The sequence below is a fragment of the Caretta caretta genome, chromosome 9 (genome assembly GCF_965140235.1).
Source record: "Caretta caretta isolate rCarCar2 chromosome 9, rCarCar1.hap1, whole genome shotgun sequence".
NCBI lineage: Eukaryota > Metazoa > Chordata > Testudines > Cheloniidae > Caretta > Caretta caretta.
Genome location: NC_134214.1, coordinates 103,335,326 through 103,347,922, shown reverse-complemented (window position 1 = coordinate 103,347,922; position 12,597 = coordinate 103,335,326). Strand labels below are relative to the sequence as shown.

Here is a 12,597-nt window from a genome sequence, read left to right as displayed (position 1 = left end):
GCTGGGCTGAAGCCCCTACCCCACTACCTTGCTGCAAGGCAGAGGCCCCGAGCTCCCACCCGAGTCTGATAAACGGAGAGTGGGGGCGTTGGGGGGAGCTCCGGGAGCCACGCTTTAACAGTAAAAGAGACACATGCAGCTCACAAGTCACAGTTTGGCCACCCCTGACACAGAGAGCCTATAGGGAAGGATATACTATAGATTCCCTACTGCTCTTCCTCACTGGTTGGAGCGTCTTTTGTTCCCCTTCCTGCTTGATGACTCTGTTTATTGCTTAAATCAAATTAAGCAGAGCACACATTCCTATGTGTGACACAGACCTGTTTGCCAACCTCAGTTTGGAACATATGTTAAGATCACCATGTGGGGGAACCTTCATAACATCACAGACACTGTCGTCACACACATTTAATCAGGACAATACAGCCCAGCAAATTACGAGTTTTCAGACGGTACCTCACAAGGCATTCTCTGTACAAAGATTATTACATCAGTGAGTAGGGTGTGGACACAGGGGTACACTCTGTCATGGCCACCCTGCTGGGAGAGGCTGCAGCAGGAGTAGCTGGGTGCTTCCCTCACTGCCAGCGCTCCTGCCCTGCTCCTGACAGCGTCCCCTCCTGGGTGAGGCTGCGACTGGAGTAGCTGGGACATCCCCCAAGCATCCACAGCCAGTACATGTCTGCCCTGTTTCCTACAGGGCCTCCTCCTGGGAGAGGCTGGGAATGGAGTAGCTGGAGCTTCCCAACAGCCAGCACTCCTGCCTTGATCCCTGTGGTGGCCCAGCTAGGAGCTATTGGGATTAGGGTGCCGAGTTTCCCTTCTGCTGAGCAGAGTATGTGTTCTTGAAGCCTGCTCCAGCCGCCAGTGAGGTGCTTGTCAGAGCAGCAGGTCCTTGTCCTACAGAAGTGAGTGAGATTGCAATAGGAAGGAGTGCCTGCTGTTACCCCTTTCTCTAGTTCAAGAAGTTGGGCCAATCAGGCTATTAGTAGGAGGCCTATTAGAAGGAACATTGCCACCAGATCAAGGGAAGTGATTATTACCCTCTATTCGACATTGGTGAGGCCACATCTGGAGTATTGTGTCCAATTTTGGGCCCCACACTACAGAAAGGATGTGGACAAATTGGAGAGAGTCCAGCAGAGAGCAACGAAAATGATTAGGGGGCTGGGGCACATGACTTATGAGGAGAGGCTGAGGGAACTGGGATTATTTAGTCTGCCGAAGAGAAGAATGAGAGGGGATTTGATAGCAGCCTTCATCTACCTGAAGTGGGGTTCCAAAGAGGATGGAGCTCAGCTGTTCTCAGTGATGGCAGATGACAGAACAAGGAGTAATGGTCTCAAGTTGCAGCGGGGGAGGTCTAGGTTGGATATTAGGAAAAACTATTTCATTAGGAGGGTGGTGAAGCACTGGAATGGGTTCCTTAGGGAGGTGATGGAATCTCCATCCTTAGAGGTTTTTAAGGCCAAGCTTGAGAAAGCCCTGGCTGGGATGATTTAGTTGGGGTTGGTCCTGCTTTGAGTAGGGGGTTGGACTAGATGACCTCCTGAGGTCTCTTCCAACCCTAATCTTCTATGATTCTATTTGCAGGTCTGGTCCGCAGGGTAACACTTCTCAGATTTTCATTTTATGCCCCTATGAGATACTTAGCTTGGGACAGGCACCTGCAGATGCCCTCTGGACCAGAGGTGAAACTAAGCCGGTACGCCCCGGTACGGCATACCTGCAAGAGCCCAGGCGCTGTAGTGAGGTGGATCGGCTTCCCCAGGCAGCAATTTAAAGGGCCTGGGGTTCCCAGCAGCGGCCCCGGCCCTTTAAATTGCCGCCAGAGCCCTGCTGCCAGAACCCTGGGGAAGCGGTGGCGTTGGGGCTCTGGCAGCTATTCAAAGGGCCCGGAGCGGTAACGGCGGCCTGAGCCCTGGGCCCTTTAAATCACCGCCAGAGCCCTGCTGCCTCCTCCCCAGGGCTCCGGCAGGCTTCGGGGACGATTTAAACTAAGGACCTGGGGATGTAAAGGTCCCACCTCTTCTGGTAGAGGCCACGCCTCTTCCGGTTGAGGCCACTCCCCCTCCTAAGGACTCTAGAGTACTGGTAAGTCCTTTAAGTTACTTTCACCCCTGCTCTGGACAGTCAATGCCCTGCCTGGTTCTCATGCACTTCAGGAACCAGAGACTGTTCTGGGCTTTGAGGAACCTAGCCTAGCTAAGAGCAGAGCCTAGGGCCCCCATGTGTACCTGGAACTCCATCAACAGCTGCTATGACCCTGACCTCAGCCATTCAACCCCCATCTGGAAGGGAGTTCTCACTGACACCAGTTGCCTCCATTTACCTGAACTTCACTAGACTCCTCACTCAGGCTCCTGGCTTACTCGGAGAATTGGCCTGGAAAAAACATTAAAATTCTGCCAACTCAATTAAATACTTCCAGGGGATTGGATGGGGGAAGGGGGCTGAAGTTATTTTCATGCCAAGGGCCCCAGGTTAGCTTAACCCTGCCATGCAATCAGTGCAGATTTGTGTCAGCTCATGGGCAGAATTTGCATCCCATTCCACATTTTCAGGCACCAGCTATTAATTGGCCATGGATTTCCACATGCAGCTGAATACTGCTGACTCAGATTGGCATTTCCAAGAGTCAGGGAATCAGCTAGAGCAACTGGCTTACTGGAAATCCCAGTAGTTCAACTTCTGTTACCTGACACCAGGGCAAGGAAACATATAACAAAATTGAGGAAAACAGCTAAAATCTCAGCTCACTAACTCCTGGAAAACAAATCCACTTACCCTCAGAGTTCTTATCGGCATCAAATCTTTGCCCACAGCCCTTGTTGTAACACAGCAAAGCCATTTCCAAGGCTCGAACACAGCAATTGTAACTCCTGCCCTGTGGTGCAAAGGGTCTGTGCACAGATCGCTGTCCCTGCGCTGATTAATTACATTGCTCCGCCATGTTGCTGTGCAAAGCCTGCAGCAGAGAGAGGCTGGAAGGAGAGAGAGATGGGCTGGGTCTATCTTTAGGCTCAGCCAGAAAGAGGCGGTCTGGCAATCAGAGAGCAACCCAAAGATGGGCACATTGTCCCAGCAGCTGAGCTGGCTGGACATGTCTGTCAGCTTCAAGTGCCGCTGTCTGAGCAGACATTTCTGTCCTGCCCCCCTCCTGAGAGGGGAGGGCCCACAACAACTGCAGGCGGGGAAAGGAACAAAATAAGAAAGAAGCCAAATGTATCCCTAGTGCAAGCCCACAAACTTCCATGCCCTGGTGTGAATAATGATCTGATCCCTGCGCTAGGAAGGCTGCTGCAGCCAAAGGGCCTTTCTTTGTCCTGCTCAGTGACTCCACAGCACAATCACTCATCTTGCAGCAGCACAATATTTCCAGTGACCCACTCAGTCTGACTTTTGGGAAACGAAGTTGGGTTCTTCTCCCTGCACTGCCACCAGCCCCGAGAAGAACATAGCTAGTGAATCATAGAATACCAGGGCTGGAAGGGACCTCAGGAGGTCATCTAGTCCCACCCCCTGCTCAAAGCAGGACCAATCCCCAATTTTTGGCCCAGATCCCTAAATGGTCCCCTCAAGGATTGAACTCACAACCCTGGGTTTAGCAGGCCAATGCTCAAACCCCTGAGCTACCTCTCCCCCTGAGCTATCTGTTGTGGAGTCCAGCACATCCATTTATGTGAGTGTGAACAGTAAGCAAAGGTTGGTGTTTTTTGTTGCATGTACAGTGTCATTGGGTTGGGGATAGAGGAACATCCTTAGACTAGCAGACAAACAGTTCAAATGACATGTTTAAAGGCCAGTTTCAATCCGAGTGCAGGTGTGTGCCAGGTCGTATTAGAACAGGGCTTCAGCAGGTGCTACTTTTACATAAACATTTTCTAATCGTATCCCTACTTTTAATTCCTTACACAGTGACAAGGAGGAGGCAATACATTTAAGTATCCTGAACTTCACTAAGAGGGAAAAGAATATTTGCAGTAAGTGATTCTAAGTCTCAACCTTGGTGTATGGAAATATTTGGCCAAGGACAAGGCAGGGTTCAGATAATCCAAATGTTACAGAAAGAACCAAAGATTTCTAGCAAACCAAGGGAAGAGACATTCCAGAAGGTCCCAAGCACATGCATTGAGCCTCCAGAGTGACACAGCTGTTCCAATGACTAAGGAGGCTGGGGGAGGAAGGTGCCAGCTATTGCTAGATACACAGATGTCACTGTCCAAAGGCACCAGCTGGACTTTAGCAAAGCACCTTAGACAGGGTCTTGTGAAATCCAGCATGGATGGAATGTGCTGTGATAGAGAGGACAGTGTCCAGCATGTGCTTGGGAGACCTCACTGAATTCAGTGTAAGTATCTTTGGGGTTCATTGTATTAAACGCAAAGTTTATGTATTATTGTGGGCCAGGATTGTATGTAACCTCTTGTAAAGGGTTCATATGGCACCCCCTGCTAATGCCTGCTCTATGACTGCAGTGTTCTCTCTCTGCATAACTTGTCCCTCTGGACAGGTCATGCTTTAGTCCACCCCTTCTGGGGTAACATAGCGTCCAATGACCTTACAGCAGGTCTTCTGTCTGCCTCTGAGCTCTTTATACCCTTACCTCACAGGGTTTCACCCCACCTTCCTCAGTGACTGGTAGGGGAACCCAGGCCTACCCTCTACTCTGGGTTAAGAACATCAGAATGGCTATACTGGGTCAGACCAAAGGTCCATCAGCCCAGTATCCTGTCTACCAATAGTGGACAATGCCAGGTGCCCCAGAGGGAGTGAACCTAACAGGTAATGATCTAGTGATCTCTCTCCTGCCATCCATCTCCACCCTCTGACAAACAGAGGTTAGGGACACCATTCCTTACCCATCCTGGCTAATAGCCATTAATGGACTTAACCTCCATGAATTTATCCAGTTCTCTCTCAAACCCTGTTATAGTCCTAGCCTTCACAACCTCCTCAGGCAAGGAGTTCCACAGGTTGACTGTGCGCTGAGTGAAGAAGAACTTCCTTTTATTTGTTTTAAACCTGCTGCCCATTAATTTCATTTGGCGGCCCCGAGTTCTTATATTATGGGAACAAGTAAATAACTTTTCCATATTCACTTTCTCCACACCACTCATGATACTATAGACCTCTATCATATCCCCCCTTAGTCTCCTCTTTTCCAAGCTGAAAAGTCCTAGCCTCTTTAATCTCTCCTCATATGGAACCCGTTCCAAACCCCTAATCATTTTAGTTGCCCTTTTCTGAACCTTTTCCAATGCCAGTCTATCTTTTTTGAGATGAGGGGACCACATCTGTATGCAGTATTCAAGATGTGGGCGTACCATGGATTTGTATAAGGGCAATAAGATATTCTCCGTCTTATTCTCTATCCCTTTTTTAATTATTCCTAACATCCCGTTTGCTTTTTTGACTGCCGCTGCACACTGCGTGGACGTCTTTAGAGAACTATCCATGATGACTCCAAGATCTTTCTCCTGATTAGTTGTAGCTAAATTAGCCCCCATCATATTGTATGTGTAGTTGGGGTTATTTTTTCCAATGTGCATTACTTTACATTTATCCACATTAAATTTCATTTGTCATTTTGTTGCCCAAGCACTTAGTTTTGTGAGATCTTTTTGAAGTTCTTCACAGTCCGCTTTGGTCTCGACTATCTTGAGCAGTTTAGTATCATCTGCAAACTTTGCCACCTCGCTGTTTACCCCTTTCTCCATATCATTTATGAATAAGTTGAATAGGATTGGTCCTAGGACTGACCCTTGGGGAACACCACTAGTTACCCCTCTCCATTCTGAAAATTTACCATTTATTCCTACCCTTTGTTCCCTGTCTTTTTTTTAACCAGTTCTCAATCCATGAAAGGATCTTCCTTCTTATCCCATGACAACTTAATTTACGTAAGAGCCTTTGGTGAAGGACCTTGTCAAAGGCTTTCTGGAAATCTAAGTACACTATGTCCACTGGATCCCCCTTGTCCACATGTTTGTTGACCCCCTCAAAGAACTCTAATAGATTAGTAAGACCTGATCTCCCTTTACAGAAACCATATTGACTTTCGCGTAACAATTTATGTTCTTCTATGTGTCTGACAATTTTATTCTTTACTATTGTTTCAACTAATTTGCCCGGTACTGACGTTAGACTTTCCGGTCTGTAATTGCTAGGAGCACCTCTAGAGCCCTTCTTAAATATTGGCGTTACATTACCTATCTTCCAGTCATTGGGTACAGTAGCTGATTTAAAGGACAGGTTACAAACCATAGTTAATAGTTGCACAATTTCACCTTTGTTCTTTCAGAACTCTTGGGTGAATGCCATCTGGTCCCGGTGACTTGTTACTGTTAAGTTGCTCAATTAATTCCAAAACCTCCTCTAGTGACACTTCAATCTGTGACAATTCCTGATTTGTCACCTACAAAAGACGGCTCAGGTTTGGGAATCTCCCTAACATCCTCAGCCGTGAAGACTGAAGCAAAGAATTCATTTAGTTTCTCCACTATGACTTTATCGTCTTTAAGTGCTCCTTTCGTTTCTCAATCATCCAGGGGCCCCACAGGTTGTTTAGCAGGCTTTCTGCTTCTGATGTACTTAAAAAACATTTTGTTATTACCTTTTGAGGACCCGCTAGATGGACCAGCTAGCCCAGGACCTGCTAGCTGGCAGCCAAGGATTCCTCAGAGTCCTTGCTGCCCCCCTGGACCACTTCCTACTTCTTCTATACCCCACCTAGTGACTGCAGACTCTCTCCAGCAACCCCTTTCTGCTGCAAACTTCCTGGCTTTATAAGCACCACCCAGCCCCTCCCCAACTGTGCTCCATCATCAGTCAGGCCCACATTAACCCATTCATGGCCTGTGTGGGGTACACACCCCATTGCACCTCTCCAGGGGGGAGATGTGATCTGAGGGCTGCAAGTTCAAAGGACTACCACTGAAAACATGCCAGACAAGAATGAACTTTTGGACAAGAATAGACAATAAGCATTAAGTGGATTTCCTGGGGAGTACCTGAAAGGTGGCGGGAGGGGTGGTTAATGCAAACTGCCCACTTCTGGTTAGGCAAAAACCCTGCCTTTTTGAAGCTATGCCCTGAGGGGCAGGTCTTTGTCTGCTGGTTACCTGTTCCTGAAGATTGGAGATCAAAGGCCTAAGCTGTATAAAGAAACAGATGAACCGCCCAGCTGGTCGTTCTGGTTCAGAATTTGATACAGCCATGAACTTGCAGCCTTGTGGGTTCTGAAGGACTGATGCCCACCAGAACTTGCGGCTGGAGTCGGAGGACCTCCGTTGAGCGTTTGGAATGTGTGAGGGTTTTTTATTGTTTTCTCTGTAATGCTTTCACCTTAAGGATAAATGTGCTTGCTTAGAAAGAGCTGTGTGGTGACTGGTGATTGCTGATAATTACTCCGTTCACAGCCTCAGGAGAAGAACCAAAGCACAGATACAGTTTAGGAAGTCTCGTTTGCTGGGAATATCACAGTGTACGCAAGGAACTGTGTAGCCTGGAAAAAAACTCATCAGGAGGGAGAGAGACATGAATTTCCACCCAAGAGAGGTGACAGATGATGATCTGGGAGCCTAGAGTGGATCCCTTGGTGGACCACAGAGGGGAAATACTGGTGCAGTTGCCCTGAACTGAAGGGTCCAGACAATCCAAAAGTTACAGAAATAACCAAAGGCTTTCACCAAACCAAAGGAAAATACATTCTGGAGGGTCCCAAGTGCCTTAAGTATCAGAACTGATATGTCAGATCCAGTGAATAGAGGTGGCTGCTAGGAGGAAGGTGCTGGCTACTGCTGGATATGCAGATGTCAGTGTACAAAGGGAGCATATCTGGACTTCAGTAAAGCATTTCATACAGGTTCTCACGAAATCCAGCATGGGAGCATACTCTCTGGAGCTTCCTCGAACATTCCACTGTCATCACTGAGGTCACAGGAGAAAAGAGCAAATGTTATACAATGTTTTACAAGTCCCAGACTGAGTTTGCCCAGATTCTTCCTCCTCCTGATTCTCTAGGCCCAGAATCCCACCAGTCTCCCCCATCAAAACAGAAAAACCCTCTCCAGATTAGAGATTTTAATTAATTGCCACAAAAATCTAGGAAAGTTTTATTCTCATTATATCTATGTACATAAAGACAAACATATCATATTAGACACCATTGCCTGCTGGAGCATGCTTACTTCTCTGCTCCATTTCAGCAAACACAAGTCACTTGGGTTTGATCAGAAATGCAGATTAAAGAGTAGACTTTTAGAAAGGAGGCACACAGGGAACCCACTGAAGAAGGAAATCAATTTTGCACTGCCCAGGTGTTGAACCCTGTCCCCATCCCTTTGAAATGCCTGTGAACATAATATTACTCCTTAAATGCCAGCCTGCTCAGTGCCTGCTGACATCTGACCTTCCCAGGCTGGGAGGTGTCAAAAGTCCAAAGGCACTGAGAACCACCCAGAAAGGTTTGGCCACAGCAGCCAGAGAGGAGTCCCAAACTTAGTTCATGTTGCTTTATAATGCCACCTTCCAAATCAGGCCTTGACCTCTGACCTCAGGGTGTCCTATCAAGCAGGCCAGTTAGCTTTTTCCTTGTCATTTCATAGGCTAGGAAGAGGGCGCCGTTGGAGGGGAGTGCGCGTATCACTGTGGGCATCAGTCCACAGTAAAGAGCTGTGAAACCTACAACACAAACACCACGATCAGGTGAGCTCACCATGCCTGTGACAGACAAACAGAACGTCCCCTACGGAGCCCACAACAGCCTCAGCTTGGTGAGATTCTCAACCAGAGCAAGATATCAAGAGAAACCCTCCCAGGCAGGAGAGACCGAACCTGGGAAATGTCCAGAGCCCCTTTCCGAGAACCCTAGGAGAACCAGAGATTCCAAGGCCAGAAGGGACCATTGTGATCATCTAGTCTGACCTCCTGTATGACAATTCCCAAAAATAATTCTTAGAGCAGATCCTTTACAGAAACATCCACTCTTGATTTAAAATTGTCAGTGATAAAGAATCCACCACCTTGGTAAGTTGTTCCAATGTTTAACTAATAAAATTTACACCTTCTTTCCAGTCTGAATTTGTCTAACTTCGGCTTCCAAGTGTTAGACCTTTCTCTGCTAGACTGAAGAGCCCATTATCAAATATTTGTTCCCCATGTAGGTACTTATTAGACTGTAATCAAATCACCCCTTAACTTCTTTCTTAAGATAAACAGATTGAGCTTCTTGAGTCTTGAAAATTAATGTTAATGTTAATGGTCCAGAAAACTCTATAGCCAGCTCTTTCAAAACTCTTGGATGCAAGTTATTTGGACCTGCTGATTTTAAAATGTCTAACTTTAGAGATGAATTCAGTGAATGAAGCTGTCTGTGTGTCACCTACCTTCTGTCCTCAAGATATGAAGAAAGGAGAGCAGGAAGCCATCTTGCCGCCCTGCCATGGAAAGCACCTGTATCCGAGACTTCACTGAATCAATGGGATAGACGGCCAGCCAGAAACAGGCCCCCCCCATCCCACCGCTCACTGTTAGGGGAAGAGAACCTAAAATTCAACAGAGGGAGAGAGACCTCAGTGTGGAAAAGGGGAAAGTCATTGGGGATCTCCCAGATCCTCCAGAGAAATGCAAGCAAAGTAAGAGAAAATGAGTGCAAGCACCCAGCAGTACTGGGACTCAGGGGGACAGACCAGGCCAGGCAAATGAATTACATGATTAGAGGCTGAGCAGACCTGTCTGGAGTTTAGCTTTTGTCTTGGGCAGAGGGAGTGGAGGCAACAGGGCTAAGGGAGCCAGTAAGTGCTGATGTCTCACCAAAGAGGCACTGGGCTTCCCACGTCTAATCTCTCTGAGGTGCTTGTCTGGCCTCCCTCACCGACATATCTGAGTGCCTCACAATCACTAGTGTATTATCCGCACACACTCCTGAAGTATTGTCCCCACTGTACAATGGTGATTGGGGCCCGAGAAACCAAGTGACTTGCTCAGGGTCTCACAGGAACTCTGCAGCAGAGCAGTGATTTGAACTCAGATCTCCCAAGCCCTAGAGTAGCATCTTAATCACTGAACCAGCCTCCTCTTGAACCACTGGACAATTCTTCCATTTGCAGGCCACCCCCAGAACCCTGCCCCCGTACCTCCTCAATCACCCCCAGGCTAGCCCCATATCCTTGCTCACCCCCCATAGTTCCTCTGGCATACCATGCAGCAGCTCACTGGAAAGCCTAAGGGAAGTGAGTGTCTGTGCGGATAAGCAGGGCTGTGTGTGGCTTGGCCTGGGGATGGCAGAAGGAGGGGGAAGAGAGCAGTGGGGGTGAAGCTCTTCTCTGATGACCCACGCACAAGTTCAGCCCCATGTCCCTCACAGCACTGCTTCCCCTCCTGGCCCCATTGCAAAGCTGCGCTCCTCCCATGTCCCCTTTTATAGAGCTTCATTCTTCCTGGACTCCCCAAGAGGCTTCTTATAGCTGCTTTCAACAACCACCAGGATGGAGCAACAATTACCAGATCTGGCAGGGGAGCCCATGTCAACGCCCAGGGGAGGTATAAAGGTGGTAATATGTAACAACACAGTTCGCTCTCCCTGTGACTAGCTATCAGCATTGCTACCTATTTATTAAATATGCTTTGAGGTGTGTATCTCATCAGTGCAAACCATAAAAAGCAAGGAAATCAGCAGTTACATCTTTCCACAACTCCTCAAATTCACCTTGTTCCTCTCAGTTTTCTTCTTTCCACCATCTGCAGCCCAAACTCATCATGGGAATATATATGTCATCCATACATCCAGCACTGAAACACAGCGACCTCTGAGCTAGAGCCCTGTGTGGGACAATTTTTAATTCTGCTCCTGTTCCAGCCCGCAATACACACTCCTATTCCCACCCACTCCCGCTATTATGGCAGCACGTCCTGTTGGACCCATGGTGGAGGAGGGCACTGCAGGCCTCTACTCTGAGGTGGAAGACCATAGATATTTAACAGCCCACAGCAACCCTTCAGCAAAGGATGGGAAGCAAAGACAACTCCTGTATCCATTTGATACAGTGCAATTTAGGGTAGCAGAAAAAATGGTTACTGACCTCTCGTAACTGTTGTTCTTCGAGATGTGTTGCTCACGCCCATTCCATTCTAGGTGTGCGCGTGTCCACGTGCACAATCGTTGGAGATTTTTGCCTTAGCGGCAGCAGTTACGCCACCTGTAGTGTCCCCTTGAGTGCCACACTCATGCATCGGTATATCAGGCACTGCCGGCCCTACACCCTCTCAGTTCCTCCTTGCCAGCAACTCCAACAGAGGGGCAGGTGATGGAATGGACATGAGCAACACATCTCAAAGAACAACAGTTACGGAAAGGTAGGTAACCGTTTTTTCTTCTTCGAGTGCTTGCTCATGTCATTCCATGCGAGGTGACTCACAAGCAGTATCCGTGGAGGTGGGCTCGGAGTTCACAGTCTTGCAGCTTGCGGCACTGCTCTGCCAAAGCCAGCATCATCTCGAGCTTGCTGGGTAAGCGCATAATGATATGTGAACATGGGTGTCAGGTGAAGCGCCAACTGGGGGAGGCTAGCCCACAGCCGGCCCCTTCCCCACCACCTGAGGACCTGCCCCCCCTCCACCGCGGGAGGCCCCCCCCGTAACCCCCCGGCCTCTGAGTGCAGGATGGGCAATGCGTGGCCCCTGGCCCCAAGCACAGGGTGGGCAGGCAGCGCGCAGCCCCCCCAGCCCCAATGCCCACAGCCCCCCAAGCACAGGGCTGAAAATTGCAGGGTATAGCCCCGAGATACTATGTCCAGCAACCAGCGGTCTGAGGTAACTGCGACCAGGCCAAACGATAGGGACGAAATGGTCGAGGAAAGAACAAGGTGGATCCAGGGAATTGACTGGGGCGTCGCTCTCGAGTGCACCTTCAAAACGAAGCATGCCGGGGGCCAGAAGCTTATTCACCAGGCTGGGCTGTGCAGGTGAGCGGGAGGAGGAAAGGTGGCGGCAACTAAAGGTCGTGTCTCTGTCCCTTCTCCTTGCAGACCCCTGATGAGGCTGCCACGGCCTTGGCTGGAACTGCTTCCGTGCAGACTGCGGCGTATGCATGCCCAGCAAGCGAAGGGTGGCCTTAATGTCCTTTAACCCATACAGCCTCGCATCAGTCTGCTCCAAAAATAGACCGTTCCCATCGAATCGTTCCCATCGAAACTAGACCATTCCCTGGATCGAGGTCTGCATCTCGTGGGACAGGCTGGCGGTCTGAAGCCAGGAGCTGCGTCTCATGACCACCGCCGACGCAAACGCCCTAGCCGCCAAGTCGCACAGCATCTGGAGAGAGCACCTAGCCGCCGCAGTGCCCTCCTCCACCAGGGTGCCAAATTCTTGGGCCAAACCCTGCGGGAGGGACTCCTTGAACTTACGGAGGTTCATAAGTTAAAATTAGTTAAAATTGTACCTGCCCAAGAGGGCCTGATGGTTCGCCACCCGGAATTGCAGGTTGGCTGCTGAATAAATTTTTCTCCCCAAAAGGTCGTCTTTTGGCCTCTTTATTTTGGGGAGTTGAGCTGGTGTGCCCTACTTGTCCTTTTCATTGGCCGCAGAGACAACCAG

The 12,597-nt window shown here is 49.0% G+C and overlaps 1 protein-coding gene across 6 annotated transcripts in view; it reads right to left on the bottom strand.

Moving 5' to 3' along the window:
• NONO (non-POU domain containing octamer binding) overlaps nucleotides 1–12,597 on the bottom strand; it is an 89,218-nt gene that overhangs the window by 24,055 nt on the left and 52,566 nt on the right. For 2 of the 6 annotated variants that reach the window (XM_075132629.1, XM_075132636.1), the window contains 2 exons: nucleotides 9,390–9,548; nucleotides 8,084–8,685 (listed from right to left, as the gene is read on the bottom strand). The exons of 1 other annotated variant lie outside the window; for it this stretch is intronic. In XM_075132629.1, coding sequence (XP_074988730.1) covers nucleotides 8,558–8,685; nucleotides 9,390–9,548 — 287 coding nt within the window. In that variant the 3' untranslated portion in view covers nucleotides 8,084–8,557. Of the gene's footprint in view, nucleotides 1–7,775; nucleotides 7,933–8,083; nucleotides 8,686–9,389; nucleotides 9,549–10,744; nucleotides 10,795–12,597 lie in introns of those variants that run through there. 3 more of the 6 variants (XM_075132631.1, XM_075132632.1, XM_075132634.1) reach the window with 3 other exon arrangements.